The following is a 23492-nucleotide window of genomic DNA, read 5'->3' as shown; positions in this document are numbered from 1 at the left end:
GACATTTGTTGTGATTTGGTGCTATTCGAATATAACTAAACTGAATTGGACTGAGTACCCTGGCTGTGACTTTGAGGTTCCAGAAATGATTGGAGATGATTGTGGACGAGAGTGGTTGGACCCTGTCATGCTGGAGGAGGAGGATGAAGAAGAAGAGGAGGGTAGCAATCCAGGGCTCTTACTGGATGAGAGGGAAAATGGTCCAGGGAAGTTGTCATCTAAAGAGGCGGAGAAGACTCAGAGTAAATAGACATCACACACACAAACACATCAAATGTTTCACTATATGAAACTTTTTGTTCTTTAAATAAGCTTTTGTGCAGTTTGATATGGCATTGCAAAGCTAAACAAAATGATTTAGTCTGATTTGAAATAGTTCCTGTGAATGTCACCTGGATCTTCTTGGTCAATGCTGTCAGACTCTGGACCATTTCGATACAGTCCTTCTTTGCAACTCCGTGTCTTTCTGGAAACCATCTCGTCGTCAGTGGCATCCCCACTGTCTCCCTGCGTTGTGTGTATAATAAAAACAGAATGCTTGAAATAAGAAAAGAGAAACTATGAACCACTGGAACCTGCTGTGTGACAGGGAAGCATGGAATATAGATGAAGAACAGTGTAAAGGACCAGAGCCTTGCTGTAATATAGTTGAATGAGTTCTGAACCATCTCCAGGTATGGTACGGTAACATTTGTTTAATCAGAGCAGAGGATGGTAAATATGTTTAGTGTTACGCTCCATCAAAAAGCACAAGAAAAAACCTTCATGTACCAACCCTGACAAGAACTTTCTTCTTCTTTTTGGACTTATCATTGATGCTCAGTGGGCTGTTTTTCTGCGTGCCAGGTTTCTCAACACCACCCGAACCCATGTTCCACCTCCGCCCACCAAAGAGCTCAATGGCCTGAGCTAACGTAGGACCCTCGTACCTGCCATCCTCCTGCCGAGACATAGAGAAGTAGAAAGGTAGAAAGACAGGTTAACACTGGCATGGTTTAGCTGAAGGCTGTCCTTTATTTCAGAGCTCAAGTTACAGTCTCGTCCTACTGTAATGTTCTAATACAATTGTTTGTGAGACAAAGGCATTTTTTATTATTACTGAATACTTCTGGAAGGTTGAACCACGTGGCTGTTTTTCTGCGTGCCAGGTTGCAATTCTGCAAATAGCTAAAAATAGGCTAAGAAATGGTACGCCACCCTGAATTCAATATAAAAAGGAAATAAAAGGTTTGTTTGAAAAGAGGAAAACAATAGCTTAAAACTTTTGATTTTAATTAGAAATGCATTTTGTGCCATTGTACACAATCTAGAATGCGAGCAAAAATAATAAGTCGGCTATTATTTAATTCAACAGGTCCAAAGCGGCAAATTTTAGTCAATACAGCAGCAAAGATGGAAAAGTGTCAATGTAAAAAAGGTATATTAAAGAACCTAACAGTTCAGTTTACCTGATACAAACTGACATACTGCCTCCTCAGCCACTGCAACCTTTGGTCCGGAAACTTCTTCAGTTTCCTGGTTGCATTCACCAACTCTGACAGGCCCTTGTGGAGCATCTGTGCCGTGTGATTTGGCGCCACGAAATGCAGAAGTCTAATGGTATTAGTAAGGGGATTAGTTAAACTATTAAGTAAATAGTGAGATGTTTAGGAAGTTTGCAGTGCAGAAGGAGATTTCTAAGCAGTGTGCCGGTATTAACAAGTCACTAACCTGTTGTCAGTGGTACTAAGACCATAGAGGAGGGTAAGGCCATTCTCCTCCACGGTCATTTGACTCAGCTTGTTTTGCAAACACACAGCATGGACATCAACTCCCTGATGACCCAGAAACACTGCCTGCATGTTGTAATAACAAAATGTTATGAGTACACTTTGACCCATGACAGTGACATTTGATTCAAACACAAACCTGCTCAACCATGGTGATGTGATTTTTAGCAACTAAAAATCACATCACCATAATAGATTCAGGCACTATTCTCAACGAACCTTCACCACTCCCAGGTCCAACAGGCCTTCTGCTAGACCAGCTGCTACAGTCTGTCCTAATCCCAGAGGCTGCTCTGTGGGGGAGCCCCCTCCACTTTGAGGCTTACCTGCCGAACATCAAGACATTTATGATATGTTTGAAATGTAGTAAAGGCATAGGAAATTACAGCTCGTTTAAATTGCATACGATCTAAAAGATAAGGGGCTTACCTACTGTGGATAAACAAAGTCGGTTCAAAACATAATGACGGGAAAATTGATTTTCTATGTCATGGATGCCCGTTTTGAATTTGTTTAAAGAACAATAACGCAAGAGGAAATTAAGCTTTTTCATTTGAGCTATAAACATACTTGATATGTTCACAAGTAGCTCATAACAAAGGAAATGTTTCCGTGCAGTTTTCCATGTTTATCTTAACATTTTCATCTGAATAAAATCTCTCACTGGCTGAGAATAATCCTTGAGAGTCTGGCTGAATCACTGATGGGAATTCTTCCTATTCTGAATAATATAAAACCCCAAAAACAGCATCTTAATTTGTGCTTTTCTGTAGAAGCCAACAGAGCGGATGATATTTACCCCAGGTGAGGGTTGTGTTATCTGGCTGCAGTCGCAGCAGGCAGCGGGATGTGAGGTGGCTGTCCTGGTCATAATGAATTACCGTAGCCCCCTGCAGCAGAAACTGGTGAACGTCTGGTTGTAGTGACAACACATACCTAGAAAAGTTGAATAGAAAGATTATGGTGTGTCTCTTGAGGTAATGTAGCTATGCGTGATTTTGGCCATTTCTTACCAAGGAATGAGCTCGGTGCCGTGGCTAAAAGCTCTGTGTATCTCTTCCGTCCCTTGAAACTCAACCTCTTTCACCACAGGCTCAATTGACAAATCGCCATCTGAGTCCGACAAGTCCCCGACCGTGAATCTGTCGATGCACACGAGTTGGATTCAAAGAGCAGAGATGCAGTCAAGGAACAGGAGGATAATTACATCTGGATTTTTATTTTTTTTGCTCATGCTTGTTTAAAGGGAATCTGCAAAAGCAATTTTTTTGTTTCAACATCACCCAAAAAACGTGGCAAGAAAGTCCAATCACAAATGATTAATGACCCACGTTAAAGGTCCGCTACATGACCGCTGAACACAACAAAAATGCTCTCTGCCCAGCAGGCCGCAGGTAAACAAGCAGTAAAGCCACGTGCATTTGTCATTGCTCATTCCTATTAAAGAAGCTTCTGCTCAGGCTACAACTCAACTCATGTTGGTGTGAGAGAACAAATTGTACAAACTCCTGCCACTCTTATTGTACAGCCACTTACAAAACCCGCTTTGTTTCTGGCGTTGTCCTAAATGAATGGGAACTAGAATAAAAGAAGAGAAGGAGGAGAGGAAGAGTGAGAGAGAAAAAGGATGACAAAGAGGTTCTGACAGTCATCGCAGCTGAAAAAGTACCAAAAAGAGGAGGGCAGAATGAAAATATCCAAACCAAAAGAAAAGAAGTAGTAAAGGGATATTTAACTGTGTTGTGGTCCAAACAGATAAAAAGTGTAACGCTGGACAAAATGAATTCTCAGATTCTCTGAGCCTAATTCTCATCCTGAGCCTAAACATGAAATATTTCAGACAGAAAAAACAGTCGCCTTTACACAAATATAACAGGTCAAGGCTGGAATCGAATAAGTTTTCTACAGTGTCTACATTCCAGCCTGTGTTATTAGCTACCTGCCACCAGTGTGCTGAAAATTACCAGAGCTCTGTTCCTTCCTGTCCTGACAGGAAACTAACCTCTTATCTTTTTTTCTCTGTGACACAGAGTTTTATGTGAACATCTCTCCATCTCAATAACAATCTGCAAATGTGTTCCTCTACAAACCATTATCTTGTGCTGATGTTTATGAAGTGAATAATAAACCAAAATGAAACATTGGTGAGAATCCGGCTCATCTGCTCCAGGAGGATAAATATCTTTGCACAGAGGTGAAATATAACACACAACATGTTCTGTATTTGTATCGAGTATTAAACCCATCTGTGTCACTCAACAGCTGAAAGCAAGCAATGGATACCAAAATCATTGTTTCAACAGCCAAACAGTTTTGCTAAAGAATTTACTCTTACGCTTCTGTGAATAAGAAAGTATCATGACATAATGTTTCTTTTCTAAGTCATGAGAAGTACTGCAGCACATTGAATGCGAATGCCATCAATCATCTTTTCAGTGCAGTAATTGTGTTTTTATTCAAAAGTGACCAGCCATGCCTATCACTCCCAGCATGGCAGTATTCACAGTTCTGTTATAAATCTGTATGCAACATTCTCTCACTTTGCCCGTGACTCATTGTCTGTGAATGAATAGGAACGTAGAAAACTCAATTTTGGAAACAGACATTTAGAACAAAGGGGTCACAGTCCTTAACAATGCCATCTACCGCCTGCCTTAAAGGAAGAATGCAACCAAAAATGAAAAAAAAAATAGATATACTGTGGAATGTAGCGCAAATACACAAAATGAGACTCGGGTACAGTAGATATCTAATTACTTGCTTGTAAGCACCATGTAGGATATGTAATGGTCAAAATTATGAAACCAAACACCTGAGAAAAGACATAAAAGTTAAATATTAAAATGTCAGCAAAACACTATGCTCTGGGTTTCAAGCTAAACACTTCCCCTACATTCTGCGAGCAAACAGAGACCATCCTTCAGCTGGATGGAAAACTTCAATATTCTAATATGTCCATAACAATGTGCTAAATTTAATTAGATCTACAGTTTCACATACGTCTGAAACTGCATAGTTAAAGAATATCTTTGGGGAAAACAAACTGAACTGACTGATTGCGGCAGCGGTCCTTGAAGGAGTTGCTTCTGAATGCGAAGGATGGGCCAGCCGAGGAGGGACTGGTGGACGAGTCATCAGGATCCTCTGCCTCCAAACTACGGTTACAAGATCTAAGGACCAGGAAGAGAAAGTCAGACACACAGATAATAACAGAAAATTGGAGAGGACAGTGTCAAACACCGTCACTTCCCAGTCTTTTTGTTTTCAAAGATGGAACATGGCGCACCTGATAATCTGCAGGATGTTGCTGACAGTAGCTTCTTTCTCAGGGACGTGAAGCCCATCTGGACCAGACCGTGACATGAAATTGTGCTGGCCGCTGTAGTCAGACACAAACTGAAGACGCAGACAAAGCAGAGCAAGATGGATCAAACGCATGCAATGTCTGATTTTTATTTTTAAATTTGTATATAACTGTGCATGCTGTAGGGTATTTTACTGTACCTCTATGGAGTCCTCAGTATTATCTGGAGACTGTTTGAGGCTGATGATGCTTGCTGTGCCATCCAGTGCATCACTTAGCTCCTTGAGAAAAACCCCACAGAATGGCACCACCTAAAGTGTAAGGGTAAAGGGGGAAAAAAAAACAAATCAGCCACGCTGAGTTCAGACACAGTAAGAGAATTTAACAATCTTAGACAATCGTGATCAGACGCGCACCTTGCAACCTGGGATATTAAGAGCTCTGGTCACAAGCTTCTTGTATTCAGAAGAAGACTCGTGCTGAGCCATGGCATCCTTTAAACCTCTCATGATCTCGATGTCTGACTGGTCCATGAACTGCCACATCTTCAGCACCTTGCGGGACCTGGAGGACAAGAAATATCTCAAATGTACACATGCTTTCGTCACAAAAACAAAACTGTACAGTATGTGAGAGTATTTGAGTTGTTGTGTAAGGTTGCAAAGAGGAGCAGTGTGTGTTTCTTCAAACCTGAGTCCAGCCAGGAACTCCATGACACCGTTGTAATTTCCCATGTTCCAACAGCATTTAGCGACATGGACGAGATATGAGAAGACTTCCCTCTTCTCCTCCATGGACCCTGCTGTGAGGACCAGCCACGTCACCCACGAACTTACCTGCATGTTGAAAAATGTACATATAATGTCACTAAAAGTTAGATCAAAATGACCAAGTAAAGCGAACACTGACCCTCAGCCCAGGTCTATCAATTATAAACTCAGTAGAGCAAGAATATAATTGTTCACAAAGAACAAACTTTGTTTTGTTTATCAAAATTATCTTCACATCCATTCAACAAAACTTCTTTCTGAGACTTTGCACTGGCACAATATACTGCACATCTACAGGAACGCTACAGTACACCCACTTTCATCTCTAAGGTTGTACTTACGAGGACCTAATTTGAAAAAAATAAATTAAAAAAAATCATCTGGTACTTACCAGGTCTTAAAATGAGGTAAATAGAATCTAACCTGGTATAGAAAAGCAACAAGACATGACACATTCCACCGTGCTGTGTGCAAAAAGAACAGTCCTCCATAAGAATCGAGACAATTGTCAATCTTCCAAAAAAGTGGACATCCCAGCAAGTTCACCCAAAGGTCAGACTGAGCAATGCTGAGAGAAATTGCAAAAAAAACAAAAAGCTACATCTGGGATTCTACAGGCCTAAGTTAGCATGTTAGATGTTGAAGTTCACGACGGTCCAATCAGAAAAAGACTGAACAAGGATGGTTTGTTTGGAGGGGAGAAAGCCTCCTCTTTCTAAAAAGACACCTGAACACACCAAAAGACTCCTGGGACAATATATTTGAGACAGGCAAGACTAACGTGGAGATGTTTGGTCAAAATGTACATTTGTCACATCAAAATAAATGACAGCATATCAGCTAAAAAAACGCATCATATCCACTATGGAGCCCAGTGGTAGAAGGGTGATTACCTGGGCTTTTACTGCTGCCACAGTACCTGGGCACCTTGCAGTCAATGAGTCAACCATAAACTCCTGTACCAAAGTATTGTAAAATCAAATGTGAGGCCATCTGTCCAACAGCAAAAAGTTTAGCTGAAACACGATCATGACAAAGGACAATGATCTCAAACACAGCAGCAGATCTACAATAGAACGTCTGGAAAAGAAAAGAATCAAGGAGATGATAACTTTATGATAGTAAACATTTCTGCTTGTACAACTTGAGTAACTGGTAACATCGTGTGCTAAACCACCAGCTGACTTCTAAGTGTTGGTGTGTTATCACAAGGCTGTTACTACTGCAATCGCACCAAAGCCGGGCGAAAAGGAAACTATATCCACAGCTATGTCATGTTCAGCTGAAACTCTATTGTGTGTGGTCTTTCAGGACCTGAGTCTAAAGTGGTAATAAATGTACAGGATTAATACCAGCTGGCAACACACACATACACACACACACATACACAGAGTGAGATCAGATATCTATCAGCTGCGCTCTGTCTCTGCACCGTCTGCCCTCAAGCATCCGCGTAAAACACAATGGCAGAACCAGATATGTATCGGGGTCAACTTTCCCTCACATTCTGGGTGATAGACACTTATATATATCACTTATGTGATATATACACGCAGTAAAGCTTCCTGCCCGCTTGTGTCATAGTCTCCACGCATTAAAGCCTCATTAATGTAGTGGCACACACATAAAAACACACTCACACCGAAACTCCCTAACCCCCTTGCAGGTGGTAAAAACATCCCCTAGCCCAGAGATCTATTACTGGCTTATGTAAGGATCTGTAAAGCCCACCACAGTCTGACTCCACTGGGACTAAATAAAGCACCAAACGCACACCGGCACTCTGATTCGAAAACATCTCACAAAGTACATAGTTTCACATAAAACTATTGTTTGAGGTTATTGACATGTTTCCTTTTTTCCCCTCCACTGACCTCAACGTGGATCATTACACAAGCGCACACAGAATTCACATGCAGTACATTAAGACAAACAACATGTTTCTTTAAAAATTTAATTTCTGGTTTAGGTCGACATCGTGGCCAAGATTTTCTGGAAGAAGAGATCTTGTAACTCTGGCTAAATAAAATAAAATTAAATACAATAAATGTACAGATTATTTGATTAAATATATAGGTGTAACACTATGAATTAACCCCAGGTATAGAAGCACAATATCAGTACATCTTGTGAATATTGTGTTTAGGACACATTTACTGATCATCCATTCTATCGAATCTCCACGTTTTGTTTTTCCTTGAGCTTTTTAAGGCTGCAGTATTACAACTTCAATGGTCTGAAGGCATCTTGGAGAATCTACCGTACATGGCTTAGTGAAACACAACCCTGCAGTCCTACTGCCTCTTATCTGTCACACCCCTGTTTTCTGTGTGTGGCAGGATGTGCTTGCCATGCATGAAACTCTTCTATTAGCCACTTCTTGCTTTATGACATAATGCAACACCGTGTCAGCCGAGGGGTTGAATTACGATTAGCATCTAAACCATTCTGACCGTCTGCAAAGTGGCTTTTTGAGCAGCGATAGATCAAGGGATTTGCACTGAGTCGGCATCTCTTCTGATATTCCAGAAAGCAAAGTGTGTACTCGGTGTTGCGTATGATAGATAACAGACAGGACACAAGGAGATACTATAATCAGACAGAGCATGTAGTGGCACAGAAGAGCAGCAAAGAGCAAGCACGAGATTAGACGAGAGTTCAGTAAAACTGACAGAAATAGTGTGAAAAGAAGTGCAAAACAACAGCTCCCTTGTATACATAGCATTGTTCTTATCAATAGCAGAGACACACACATACATAAATATATATATATATATATATATATATATATATATATAGATATAGAACTAGCTGGGTACAAGCTGATCCCATTTGATGTTTGTGTATGTGATCATCTGTCTGTCTGTCCGTCTCCAGCTGTTATTAGTTGAACTTTGAGCGTCAGTTTCTCCTTGATACAAGAATTACATAACCGAGGTTGACAGAGAACTATTTCAAACTCAACGCAGCACATACTGGTTCCGTCAAAGCTAAACACTCCAGGCAAACACAAAGAGGCCTTAACTTCTCGCCCTTCCCTGCCTCCCAGTTTTCCCTTCTAGGCTATCTTTTCTTCCCTCCCTTACATGGCTCGAGAGCTAAAAAGGATGAAAACGATTAGGAACCTGAAGTTAGAAGGCTATAATCTCAAAATAGCGATTCAAGTCCAGGGAGGCGTCGTCTCAATATTACAGAGATAACCAGTCACTCTATTCTTCAGTCACAGTTATTTTGGTGCGTTTATACACAGTGATTCCATCGATATAAAATGAAAGTGAGAACAACCCCAAAGATTTTTAGTTTACTGAAAGGTGTGTGGAAACTGGAATGTCTTTCCAGTAACCTAGCAACTACAATTACCTAACAAATTAATGAATGTTGAATTACAACAATCCAAATCATGGTTTGTTGATGATTTAAAAAAAAAAAGATTTATTTAAAAAATAAATGGAAATATCTGACAAAACGCTGTAGACCAGTGCTGAGGAAAACTGATGTCCAGTCAAAGCTGCGCCCAGACCTAAGAATCTGAAGCCACTTCAGGGTTTCATCAGTGTCTTCAGGGGAGAATCACTGTTGTCACTTGATTCCTGTTCCACTGTGTCCATATATGGCTACGCTGCACATTTGGAAAACCATTTTGCGTGTCTCTCCCCTGGCTGACTTAAATGAAAACCAGCTGATGCTGAAAGAATGCGACTTAAAGATGACTTCATTATTCCCTATCAATCTCTCTCCCTCCAACACTCTCTCTTTCTCAGCAGTGCAGTGTTGTGATTGTTTATGCGCAAAGTGACTCACCATAAAAGACACGAGGCTCTGGAGCAGAACTTTAGCCAGCTTACACCACAGCAAGTGTGTGTTTAGCCTATGTCAGGCAATGCAACTGGGAAAATCCAGTTCGAGGAAAACACAACATTCCTCTCAACCTTTCACATCAATGTCAAATAAAAGAAGTGCTTTTTCATGGTCTCTGATGATGTCAATGACAAGAAGTCACTAAAGAGACCACAACACATTTAAGTGCTTCTTTTTTTTTTTTGACAAGTGATTAGTCTCTAAAATATTAAAATATTGGCCTAAAACTTTAAAAAGGCTGCACAAGGCATTCAGGAGACACACACTAAGCTATACCACATGGTTACTGTTGAGCAGTATCCACATTGACATTATCTTATAAAACCTGAGCTTTAATATGCAACATGGCTTTGCAAAGTTAATACAATGAGTTCACATATTCATTACAACTGATAAAAGTTTATGAAAGAGATGTGGATGTTAGGAATTTAGAGAAACCGCCTTATGTCTTCTGTCAGAATTTCGCCTCTGTTCTTCCATTTTAGAACAGGCAAAATAAAGAGCGATTAACATATTAACATGTGAAATCCAATTTACAAGAGTGGCCTCTTCACCTCGTTGAAGCGTGCCACCAGGTCCTCCACAGCGTTACTTCGCCGGGCACTCTGAGAGGGCATGGTGGGCGCCGACAGCGAGGCCTTGAGGTTTGGGTGGCGTTTGATTTGACACTCAGGACTGCCCAGGTCCCGAGTGAGGAAACAGAGGTAGTCCGAGGGGAAGACCTGCGGAAAGACGAGCACTTTTAGTACAGTGGCTTTGCTGAAATCGAAGGCTTTAATGTTTTCTCATACCGCCAAATGATACAATGATGCTGCAACTGTCAACATCTGTCTGTACAGAGAAGTCACACAGAACTTAAAGGCTTTAAAAGAATAATAATAATAAATCCCAACCTGTAGACAACATTTTTACCTGCTGGTAAAGCTGCTGCTCTTGCTCAGTGAGAATACACGCAATCTCCTCTGGGAACTGAACAAGGTGTCGCAGTTCTGCCAACTCCTTACTGATCCCACTGACACTGGGAGGAAGAGCGCTGCTGCTCATGCTGTTGGCCAGCTGACGCTCTGAAACAACAGATGAGGAAGACAGAAGCGAGTTAAAGAGGAACAATAAATGCACATTATTTGCTTAGTTCGTATAAACTTCTAGGTTGTATCTTCAGGAAGCATAAGTGAAAGAGACAGACAGATGTATGAGGAATAAGGAAGAAAGTGAGAAGGGAAAGCAAAGACCATTTATGCACATGCTAGTAAATTAAAAGCAGAGTTAGACAGAGAGAGTGAGGGTGAAACATTTTCTTCCCCAAGTGTCCCCTGTGCTTTTCTTTTTCAGGATTAAACTGGGTGTCTCCAGTCAGCTGATCCATTAGCCCCTGTATACCATTTTCTCATCTTCAACCCACAGAGCAAAGCCCACTTCACCCTCTGAAAGTAAACAGCCCTGATCACCTGCGAGTTCCTGTGTTTGGATTTCAGTCAGGTCCATTAGTCTGTCTGTTTACACACAGATGCACATACACACCAATGCGAACCTGTCGCGATCTCTGCTAACAAAGGACTAATGGACAGATCCTACACTGGTTCAGGAGCTGCCAGGTGGACATTCTGTGCATTGTCGGGATGAATGCCACACAAACAGACCTTTTTTGCCGCAGGAGCTTTTCTATGAGTCACTTCAGGAAGACTCTTTGAGGAGTTTCATACAGCAGTCACTGAGATATGATACCTACTCTCAAAAAGAATGGACTCGTAAAAACAGGATGTCCAGGTGAGGTTTGTGGTGTATTTAAATGGTCAAACCAAAGCTACGACAAAACATCTATTCAGACAAAAGCGGCCAGATGTTCTTAGGATCAATTTTTCTACATAATTAATATTCAGTTGATTTATGAAGATGCCTGTGTGTGAGTTAAGTGTTTGCCATTGACCAGACAGTGCAGCAGTTTCATATTCATATATCAATGTTGATAGTAAAACAACAGAAGGCAAGGAGGAGATGTACATAAAATAAACACCAGGACAGGCCCTCTCTGGTCATTGTCAACTTGTCATATGCAGAACCCCCCCCCCATCCCCCCCCCCCCACAGACACAAAACTGTGTTGGCATACATACACAGAGACACACACACACTTAAAGATTGTCCTTGGTAACTCCTGAGATGTGCAACAGGTAGTCATGGCAACTGCAGTGACTGCTCCACAGGAACAAAACTTGCTTATTTACACAGTTTGATTTGTGGATCCGGCCTCACAGCTTCTGTAATGAACTCTCAGTGTGTGCTTGTGCGTAAGCGCGCATGTGTGCGCACAGGATAAGAGCACAGTGGCAATACGCACGAGCAGAGAAAGGAAGGGAAATGGCAGGAACAGAAATATAGCGAGGAAAAAAGAAAGAGTTCGATTGGTTAAAATATGCACAAAAGCAAAGAAACACTAAAAAAGAAAAAAGAGATGGGAGGAGAAGGCAGATAACACAGATGGGAGGGGACTGATTAGTAAAATCTGTGGAAATGCGGTCATTGGTTGTTTTTTTTTATACAAACTGAACTATCCGTTGCAGCAGACATTAAAAAAAAAATACTGAATCCTTTCATTGTCCTACTGAGGCACACATCAAAAAGTTATCAGTGATTGTTTATAATATAATCCCAGGCAAAGAACATTCTTCCCAGACATGAAATGAAAGGGAATAACAAAACGCGACGACTGAAAATGTGAGAAATGCGTTTAAGAGTCCGATGTGCCGAGACTACACACAGTATGTCGTGTAAATAAATACAGAGGAAATCCAAAGGGACCAAAGCATAAATACCAGACATCCTTGTCGAGCTATTTTATAGAATTTCTATGATGTAAACAGCAGCAGCTTGTTAAAAATCAAAAACTGAAGACATGAACTGCAGCCCACTTACTCATACCATGCAGTCAGGATGTTTTCTGGCTAAACTGATCTTGACCATCTCTCTTTTTCAATATGCACTATAAACCTTACACTTGTATTAAATCACTCTAATGCATTTTAGGAAAACGCACTGAGTGTTTCTTATCCTATTTCAGAAAAAGACCAGGAAGGCATTAAGCTTAAAATAAAACAAATTTATTTCAAAATTATAACCACATCTCTTACCAAGAATTGTTATTCCCAGCTCTTCTTGTGAAGTGGAAATTGAGACGGCCTTAAATTATTCGCATGAAATTCATGATCATGCGGCCTCCTCGCTCATTCATTTATTCATCCACTGATCAGGGAAACACGCAGGCAGACAGAGCTGTCCGTCAAGACGGCAACAAAAAGGTCTTAAAAGATTCCGAGGAATAAATTCAACGCTAATGTGCGTCCATGCAGAGAAAACAAACCTGAGCATACAGCCATTGCAAACACATGCTGCAGTGTCAAAGCAAATTCCTCATGCTTTACAGTTAGGGGCTGAGCTTACCCACCAACCAGAAAAAAAACTCGTAATAAACACAACTGCATGGGATGAGGTTGGGGAATCCGATGTGATAAGTTTATCTCATATAACTTGTTTCGAGCCCATGTGAAAAATCTATTATACATCGTAACCATTTCAAAGTTATATTGAACATGTGGTCTTTCTGTTATGACTCTGACAAGACCAACTGACCATGATGGATTTGTGATTTCTATGCACGACTTCACTCCTCTATAACGCATGCTGAATGCAAACACACCTACATGTGTGTATGTGTGTGTGTTGGTGTGTGTATGTTAATAGAACCACTTCTAAATGTGGTGGTGGATGGAACAGATAACCTGAACATCCTTTTTAACCATTTTCATGACATTTCTTTTCTGACAACAGGAAATAGGGTTTTGTATGCATGCATGCATGTGTGTGTGTGTGTGTGTGTGTGTGTGTGTATAGCAAGTCAAACAAGTCTCTCTATGCTCTACACCGATTTGAACGTTAGATTTCAGGCTTACTATACCAACCAGACTGTAACTGAGGAAGTGTCCTGCTGAGACCTTTATGCTATGGTACAGCAGGGTAATCCCTGCAAGCATGCAGGTTTTTTCACCATAAATCTACAGCACTGCTGGAGCTTTTTTACTACACAGCTGCTCCCATTTCAGAACTGTTTGTGTGTCTTAACGTGATCTCCCAGGTGATGTCACAAATGTGATTCTTTCCATCGTTGATACAAATAATGCATGCAAAAATGCACTGAGCGCACATGCATGCCATTTTAGTGTGCAGTTGCAAACACATGAAAGTTAGATGCAAGGTATTTACATCTCGTCAAGACTGTGAACCGTAAATTCTGATCCGTCTTAAAACAGAATTGAATCGGAACAAAAACGATGCAGCCGGTAATGCGAATTTAGAGTCAGTAACTTTGAAAAAAATGTAAGAAAGAAAAGAAGAGCACTGAAAATGTAAAGGTAAGGCCTGACCTGAGAGTCAGCAAGAATGGCCAGATAATTGTTACATGGAATTTGGGAAACTGGAATGGAAAGACCCATTTTGCAGCAGGGATGTGGAATAAAGGGGTCTCATCAGAAATTTTGAGATGTGTGGAACAACAGAATCCCACACCAACAAAATATTACACGAGGGAATATCTTTAAAAAGAATGGTGCTCCATCCCTCCGGTAGTTTTCCAAGGATTTGCTGAATCTATGCCAAGGAGCACATGATCCGTTAAGGCAAAACATGGAGGCCCCGCACATTACAGGGACACTAAATGTTGTTGTTTTTTTAATCGATTGTCCTGGTAATTTCATGATTGTTGTTGTTTTTTTTTGTTTTTTTTTTTAAACCAACTGGAAATCAAAGAAAAATAAGGACGTTGTCTTCCAGTCCGATGTGGGTGAGTTGACTCGTAATAAGTGAGCCAATATCAGTGCTGGTCTCACACTGATTTTTGGACCTGAAACAAAATTAGAGGAAATGAGTGAAAGCTTCCATCAATATCGTAAGAACTGACTCGTTTCCTGAGCGAATAAAGGTTATTTATACCAACTCAAGGAGAGGAACCTTGAACACAGACCCTGTGAATCCTTTGGCAGGCAAGTGCCCACATATTGTAAACCGTCCTCACAAGCATGTTTAGAACTGATGACAACTTCCCTCTGGAGAATGTAGGGCACTTAAACAGGTGCAGCACAAACTGTCTGTGTCAAACGACTGGGAACAAATCTCCTCTTTGAACCTATAAATACATGATAATTGCAAGCATAGGATTTTTATTGAAAACTATCTTATTTTAGGGCAATATGATGCCCTCAGCTTCAAATTCTTTATCTTTAACTCCCGGCTGGCTGAACCTTTGCTGCATGTTATTCTCCTACTCTTTACTCGGCTTATCTCATAAAAGGAAAAATTTAGAAAGTAAAGCTATGTTTTTCTTTGGGTGGATAATAGCCCGCATGTTTATCAGATCATTCTGTAGCTCTATCCTCCTTCTGGTACTAAGTCTGTGAAAACGAGGCATGAAATGTCCCTTTATAATCTGTCAACTTTACAGATTTAAATCTTTAAATCTGCAGCCAAATTGCAACATCCGACAGTTCCTCTCTAAAGAAAAGGCAGAGAAGAAATACAACCACGCAATAAATCCCATTTGGCACTATCTTGCCGTCAGCCAGAACACACACACGTACATAAAAGTATGTACAAGTAAGTTTTAGCTCAACAAGTTAGGAGTAAACAGGCTTACAGCAGCAAACATCAACACACTAGCATAAACAGTGTTGGGATTCATAATACACAAACACACACATTCAAACACTACAGTAGCAGAAACAATAAGCACTGATCTGTCTCACTGCGGTGGATCTTTTATGTCTGAGTTGAACAGGACCGACAAAAACCAGAGGAAAAAAAACAAAGCAAATACTCACTTTTATTGATAAAATACATAAACAGAGGATCAAAGCAAGCACGTGAAAACGTGAAAATAAGATTTAGAAACTAAAAAAAGAGAGAGAAAAACCCTAAAAACTACAGCCAGAATTCTCTTCATGTAAGAGCTCACTTCACAGTAACCTGATCCGAATCGGACTGAACGCACTGGTGGTTCTGTTTTTCATGAAAGGTATGTTATTTTAATCCTCCGAGTCAAAACACTTCCATAGCCATGTGTGACATTCAGTGTTAGGATCAATTCAAAATGACGTTAACCAGAGACCCTGAAGTACCTGACAGTCATGATGTCAGGTTTGTGGTAAAAAAAGAAGGCCACAGAGTACAGGCGTTACATCATCATTCACATATTCAAATAACACACCGACTTCTTAAAATCAAAATGCTGCTTCCTTCTCCCACTGCAGCTTATTGTTGTGCCGGCACAGACAGTCACAGTGAGCTGGAAGGTGCTATGCCTAGAAGTGAGGATTCATATGAAATATTGTTAGACAGAATGCAAACTACTTCTTCTACTTCTTCATGGTCCGATGACCGTACCAGACCGGGGTGGCTGTGGCAAAGTTAGTGAAGAGGCCTTTCCAGTAATCACAAATCAAATGATTCGACACAAGCCCAAGTGTCCTTGGGGCGAGACAACGAACGGCAAGCTGCCCCCAATAGAAGGCACACATCCTTCCAAGGCAGTTCTGCCTGCGTGGATTTGTGGACGTAGAAAAGGAGAAACACGCTGGAAAGCCCTTTGCAGAAACTTGCTACAGTTTAAATGCCTTTTATGTAAGAGCAGGCCACTTGCAACAGTCCCGATTGCATGTTACATGTTCAAGGAGACACAAAATACACGCATACACACATGCAGACAAATATGATTTGGTACCACCAACACAGCTGTGTGAGGAGACCCGCAGCCACACTGAACCTTACGTTTTCTCTACTCACTGATCATCTTGAAGTCTGTTCGGTGAGAGTGCTTCATGGTTTCAGACACAGCTGACCACTCTGCCTCCCACACTGACAGCTCAGTGCCGGAGTGACTGAGATACACTTGTCCACATTTGAGCCGACAGTCCCGTCTCTCCCGCAGCTGCTCCTCCTTTCAATTTCTCTCTCTCTGCTCTATCTATCTCTCTCTCCCTCGCTTCATTTCTAACTCGGACTTTCCTAAACTCGTACTGCTTTCTCTCTGTCACTCACCTGCCTGCGCTCCCTGTCCTCAATAGCAGAGCCTTTCTTCCCTCGCTCTGTCTTGACTACATTCTCTATGCTTCTCTCGCTCTCTCTATCACGCACTCATGTAAGCTTCCTCTCTTTCTCTCTCTCTTTGTGTGTGTCCCGCCCACTCCTCACTCACACTATACATAGTTCACGGCCATGCGCTACAGTTAGACCGGCCACACTACCCCAGCACACAAACACAGAGTGTCATACTTCATACACCCATACCAACAGTCAGAAATCAGTAATTAGTTATAATACTTCAATATCTAGAATACTGAAATCCTTTTAGCTCTAGTCTCTCATATAAATGAATGAAAAACACATCAATGGTGAAGTGAGCCATTCTAAAACTCTCTTGTTTTTTTTTTATTGAAAAAAAGTAAGAAGAAGAAAAGTTTTCTCTTCTGGAAAAGGACTAACTCACACAGCACTGTTCCCATCTGTTGAACACAGGGGCGTTTGTGCTCATGAACAGGACTGAAGGAAAAGGAGTCGGCAGGAGCGAGAGGGACAGTAAACCCAGCACACGCTAACAAGCATAACAGCATTGATGAAAATGAAAGCTGGCCGAGAAGCAGGCAAGGAGGAAGAGCGCCACAGAGCTGAAAACTGTAAAAAAAAAAACTGACACTTTACTTCTGTGATGAGACCGCCGAGTAACGAGGTCTGAGGACGAGGTTGCTTTGTGTCTGCTTGATGGGAGGGTGAGATTAGTTTGGCCGTGTTTCATAGAACCAACATATTCTGTTGTGGCAACGTTAGCTAAAGCAGAGGAAGGCTATGGCTGTCTGCAGCCTGTGCGCTGCCTCTGACAAACTGTCCCTCTGAATGTTAGTTTGTGAGCAGATATCGTTGAAATTCCTCGTTAACTCACTACCTAGCTCGGTGACATCACTTCCTGCGTCATTGCTTGCCCTATATCTTGACACGTGTCTATCGAGTGTTTGGAAAGGGATTTTATAACTACAGTGACGTAAACACACAGGCTTGCTATCACAGAGGAATTCTTTTATGGAAGTATAATTTGAAATACTGGGTAAGGTATAACTACAGTACAGACCAAAAGTTTGGACACACCTTCTTATTCAATGATTTTCCTTTTTTTTCATGACTATTGACATTGTAGATTCACACTGAAGGGATCAAAACTATGAATTAACACATGTGGAAATATGTACTTAACAAAAAAAGTGTAAAACAACTGAAAATACGCCTTATATTCTAGTTTCTTCAAAGTAGCCACCTTTTGTGATTACTCCTTTGCACACACTCTGCATTCTCTTGATGAGCTTCAAGAGGTAGTCACCTGAAACGGTTTTCACTTTACAGGTGTGCCCTGTCAGGTTTAATAAGTGGGATTTCTTGCCTTATAAATGGGGTTGGGGCCATCAGTTGTGTTGTGCAGAAGTCAGGTGGATACACAGCTGATAGTCTTACTGAATAGACTGTTAGAATTTGTATTATGGCAAGAAAAAAGCAGCTAAGTAAAGAAAAACGAGTGGCCATCATTACTTTAAGAAATGAAGGTCAGTCAGTCCGAAAAATTGGGAAAACTTTGAAAGTGTCCCCAAGTGCAGTCGCAAAAACCATCAAGCGCTACAAAGAAACTGGCTCACATGAGGACCGCCCCAGGAAAGGAAGACCAAGAGTCACCTCTGCTGCGGAGGATAAGTTCATCCGAGTCACCAGCCTCAGAAATCGCAGGTTAACAGCAGCTCAGATTAGAGACCATGTCAATGCAACACAGAGTTCTAGCAGCAGTCACATCTCTGGAACAACTGTTAAGAGGAGACTGTGTGAAGCAGGCCTTCATGGTAGAATAGCTGCTAGGAAACCACTGCGAAGGACAGGCAACAAGCAGAAGAGACTTGTTTGGGCTAAAGAACACAAGGAATGGACATTAGACCAGTGGAAATCTGTGCTTTGGTCTGATGAGTCCAAATTTGAGATCTTTGGTTCCAACCACCGTGTCTTTGTGCGAAGCAGAAAAGGTGAACGGATGGACTCTACATGCCTGGTTCCCACCGTGAAGCATGGAGGAGGAGGTGTGATGGTGTGGGGGTGCTTTGCTGGTGACACTGCTGGGAATTTATTCAAAATTGAAGGCACACTGAACCAGCATGGCTACCACAGCATCTTGCAGCGGCATGCCATTCCATCCGGTTTGCGTTTCGTTGGACCATCATTTATTTTCCAACAGGACAATGACCCCAAACACACCTCCAGGCTGTGTAAGGGCTATTTGACCAACAAGGAGAGTGATGGGCTGCTGCGTCAGATAACCTGGCCTCCACAGTCACCGGACCTGAACCCAATCGAGATGGTTTGGGGTGAGCTGGACCGCAGAGTGAAGGCAAAAGGGCCAACAAGTGCTAAGCATCTCTGAGAACTCCTTCAAGACTGTTGGAAGACTATTTCAGGTGACTACCTGTTGAAAGTTCATCAAGAGAATGCCAAGAGTGTGCGAAGCAGTAATCAAAGCAAAAGGTGGCTAGTTTGAAGAACCTAGAATATAAGACATATTTTCAGTTGTTTCACACTTTTTTGTTAAGTATATAATTCCACATGTGTTAATTCATAGTTTTGATGCCTTCAGTGTAAATTTACAATCTTCATAGTCATGAAAATAAAGGTCTGTACTGTATATTCTATGCTATCTCCCCTTCACACGTCAGTCTCATCATAAACAACCAACTTTCTAGTTGCTCATAACTCCTTCCAATGTAAATCCCTTTCAATCATGGTTTGTGTCAAACTGGGTAGAGGTTATGCAGACAACAACCAATGTCAAATTACAGGTGTGGAAAGTAAAAATCAGTACAAATCATTCCCTCCATACTCTAATGTGCGCTCCGCATGCAGAACCAGGACTTTTATATAAATATTTGTGCGACTTTTTGCAAAGATGTGCTTTATGATGATGAATAAATTCTAATCAGACACAACCTGTCCGTCCGGACTCTGTTTGAATACTGTATAACCAAAACAAGTAGTTTGGTCTGCCTTAGGGCTTGTCAAAAAACATGGGGAAAAAAGATACTGAGATACTAATCGACACAAAAAAATAAATTGGTATCTAATTAGTTACTTGTTTGCAACAGTATCAATACCAACGGCGCAGTCTTCACCGCCGCCAGCTGACACACAACTACACGCAGCCCCTCACTAGCAGCTGAACACGTGAGCATTGGTTGACATTCAAGACATGAGCTGGCCGCTACACCAGCATAGACCTAATTTCACGTAATTTTTATTGTTCCAAGTGTTTTAAATTGTGACCACTTGTTTCATTTTGCAAGCATTTTTGGAAACAGGGCAACAGTATTTCATATATAGGCCCAGAGGGACCTTTTTCCCCCCTTTAATTGTCATGTAATATCTTATGAAACACCAGGAAGGAGCAAGAATCTGTGTTTGAGTGTGTGCGTGTGTGTGTGTGTGCGTGTGTGCGTGTGTGTGCACGAGTCCAGAGTTATATTGAGCCTGTCTCATAGCCATCATAACAACAGCAGGTGGGGACAGTTAGAATCTTCTACCTGTTTCCATCCTAGGCTCGGGGGGGGGGAGGAGTGGAAACAGCAAGGGGGAGATCTTCCTCTTGCATCTCGTCAAAGGTTATGAATTCAATATTGTAAGAAACTAATGACGTGCATTTCGTGTACTGCCATCGCTGTGACCCAACACTGGTAGGGATAACTGGTTTGCTGTTTTTAAATGTGATTTCTAAATGAATTAGACAAGATCTGATTTAAAAATATTGAATGCCTCCTAATTAGTTTTTTTCCTCTCTGGGGCACGTATTCCTGGGTATCGGTATGCCCCTAAATAAAAGACGGTGCCCAATGAATGTAGAGCCGTTTCCTTTTAGTTTTGCTGTTATCTTGGACAAAGTATTTTATAAGATTTTGAGATACTGCCTATATATTGTATGATACAAAGACAGAGAGAGACATTCTGATAATAACTGTGTGTCTACAACCCTGATCACAGAAATGTTCTACGGAGACTATATTTAGCCACAAAGGCCATGTAAACAATATGTGTTCTTAAAATCCTTGAGACTTCCTTTCACTTTAACTCCCCACCATATTTGCTGTCAATGGGTCCTAAATGCTGGAATCCAACACAATGTAAAGTGACGACTGAAAGGAGGAGAGACAAAGAAGCAAGGAAGCAAAGACAAACAAACAGAAAAACCACCAATATTGAGCCATAAGGATAGCAGCCTGTGACTGAGCTACATAATTCATTTTCAGCAGCACAGCACATTCAAATACCCTAAAAAAAAAAAAGAAGGAAATGAGCTCAAGAAAATCCCTTAAAACAACTGTCATTTACAGCTGACATACATGTGGCTAAATACAAGTGGTCCTTTGAGTTTTGTGTGCTTGAATTACTACTTTGACCATAAAGAAGGTAAGTAGGTGCTCATCCACTAATCAAAGAGTGACACACACACTGCACACCTCAAGGATCTAGTTCTAGTTTTAGACAATTCAGCAAACCAGGACAGTGAGTCTTTACCGCTCCACTTAGTGGTAACGCATCATAAAGCCCCATTTCATGGCTAAAATGAACAGAAGGGAATAATTTCAGCCACCAGCTACTGTTCCTATTGTCGTTTGACCAAATAAATTTAGCTATGAAATCAACTTGAAATTTTTCCTAAACCTATAAGAACAGTTCATGTAATGGCTTTCTACCGTATACTTTATGTCTATGTCATAGCAGTAAAAAAAAAAAAATGCTGTATGTGAGCTGACATGGATTGGGCAGGCATCAGGCTCCGCATGCTTAGCAAGGACAAGCTCCATGAAACATAAACAACTGCCTCTAATTATCCTGATGTTAGGCAATGATTTACTGTTCTGCTTTTTCTCTGTATCTCTACACCTCTAAGCATTGCGATCCACCTTGACCTCCACTTTGTCTCTACCAGCTGACGCTGCCTTCCAACACTAGTGTTAGTCTTTATGGGCACCAGCAGCTTAACCTCCCAACAAAAGCCTGTCACACTGACCCAGACACGTGCCTACCCAACCTGTTCAAAAATAATTTATCATCTTCAAAATGCTGCTCCTGACTTGCCTCTCAATGATTGATGTCGCAGACACGCCGCAAATTATTTGTATACAAAGAAAGCAGCCGAATACTTTGGGTTCATTATGGTGACACTGGCATGCAAAGAGCCGGCGTGTAAAGACAGTTTGGAATGTTGTTCTAGACCTCCTTCTTTCTTTTTTTTTTAAGTTAAGTTAAACTTTCAATAATATCTAAAAAGCACTTTGCGCTGACATAGTTACATTTTACATTTGATCCCAATCTGAGACAATGATTTAATCATGAAGTTAGGAAAAAAAAATAAATAAATAAAAATCAAGCATCATCCCATCCATCCATTTTTTTTTTTCACACTTGCTTAGTCCAATTCAAATTCGCAATGTAGCCCATCCCAGCTGGCATGGGGTGAAAATAAACACAATATTCAATGGGGAACAATACCAAGAAAACACATCAGATGGTAAAACGATGAAAGATTATTGTCTTTATGAGGAATATGGACCATTCTGGAGATTATGAATAATCTTTAAAAAATTCTTAGTGTCTCTTACAAAACATTACCAGCGGCAGCACAAGTCCATAGATCCTTAACTACAGAAGTTGCCCCAAATTTGGTAATTTGCTTTTCCGTCTCTCAGAATTGGAGCACAAAGTTGGCAGTGCCACGTAAATCCACAATGTGTCCAGATGTCTGTGCCAAAAGTAGTGTATTCAAAGTGACTACTTCTACTTCTTTGGAGTGTTACAATGGTTAAAAGTGACACGTCATATATAGCGGTACAAGCCGTGTTTCTAATGTTCTGCTATCATTTACAACCCAGTCAGAAAGAAACTCTATGCAGCACCACTATTCTGGATACAGAAACTGGCACAGACTGTTGAGAAACCAGAGAAGATTAAAAAGCATTACATGCAGCTTCATCAAAGTAGCACATTAAAAATCCCCAATCCAAAAATCAGTGGTACAATAAACATTAGAATCGGCTTTTTCTTCTTTTTTTCCTCTTTGTTACTGCCACGTTAAAAAGCCTACTCTTATTATCTGCTTGGACTACATGGCTGAGATTGAGAAAGAAGCAATTTTCACTCAGGCTTAAAGATTAGGAGCAGATTGTTACACTGAAACTCTGAAGAGTGGAACAATACCAAAAATGGGAAGAAAGCAATAACTACAACCACACATTGTCCAAGTTGGAAACTTAACTCAGACCCTGCCCCAGCTTGAGGATAATGAAATGTCTTTCATGCTATCAGATCATTTCAACAATCTTGTACACATTTTCTTCTATCTCGGCCCCGACAATGTGAACAGCCTTAAAGTTGCTTTTCTGAGGCCACTTGACAGCTCAGTATTTCATCCTTTTCCCAATATTCTTACAAGTGAGTCCGAATCTAAGAGTCTCTGTTGTCTCTGGAGACAGAAACAGCTTTCAGATTCACTGAACAGTTACCCAGGTAGTTTCCCAAAGTACAAACAGCTGATCAGAAACATAAGCACGCACACACACACACACACACACACACACACACACACTACTTTCCCTGCACAGAAGAGTCGTGCTTAAACAAAACGTTCAGTATCTGGGTTGCTTTGACAATAGGATACCGGGAAATTAGACAGTCA

The 23492-nt window shown here is 41.1% G+C and overlaps 1 protein-coding gene across 4 annotated transcripts in view; it reads right to left on the bottom strand.

The window, feature by feature from the left end:
• The window catches only part of plce1 (phospholipase C, epsilon 1), an 80199-nt gene that overhangs the window by 19147 nt on the left and 37560 nt on the right, over positions 1 to 23492 (bottom strand). For 2 of the 4 annotated variants that reach the window (XM_075458075.1, XM_075458077.1), the window contains exons 9-23: positions 10614 to 10765; positions 10256 to 10423; positions 5764 to 5909; positions 5490 to 5637; positions 5274 to 5384; positions 5056 to 5165; positions 4823 to 4939; positions 2783 to 2911; positions 2569 to 2705; positions 1989 to 2095; positions 1711 to 1835; positions 1449 to 1593; positions 776 to 940; positions 393 to 507; positions 59 to 218 (exon numbers count right to left, since the gene is read on the bottom strand). In XM_075458075.1, coding sequence (XP_075314190.1) covers positions 59 to 218; positions 393 to 507; positions 776 to 940; positions 1449 to 1593; positions 1711 to 1835; positions 1989 to 2095; positions 2569 to 2705; positions 2783 to 2911; positions 4823 to 4939; positions 5056 to 5165; positions 5274 to 5384; positions 5490 to 5637; positions 5764 to 5909; positions 10256 to 10423; positions 10614 to 10765 — 2035 coding nt within the window. Of the gene's footprint in view, positions 1 to 58; positions 219 to 392; positions 508 to 775; positions 941 to 1448; positions 1594 to 1710; positions 1836 to 1988; positions 2096 to 2568; positions 2706 to 2782; positions 2912 to 3305; positions 3348 to 4822; positions 4940 to 5055; positions 5166 to 5273; positions 5385 to 5489; positions 5638 to 5763; positions 5910 to 10255; positions 10424 to 10613; positions 10766 to 16528; positions 16891 to 23492 lie in introns of those variants that run through there. The other 2 variants (XM_075458076.1, XM_075458074.1) reach the window with 2 other exon arrangements.

The sequence above is a fragment of the Odontesthes bonariensis genome, chromosome 23 (genome assembly GCF_027942865.1).
Source record: "Odontesthes bonariensis isolate fOdoBon6 chromosome 23, fOdoBon6.hap1, whole genome shotgun sequence".
NCBI lineage: Eukaryota > Metazoa > Chordata > Actinopteri > Atheriniformes > Atherinopsidae > Odontesthes > Odontesthes bonariensis.
This window is presented reverse-complemented; position numbering and strand designations above follow the sequence as displayed.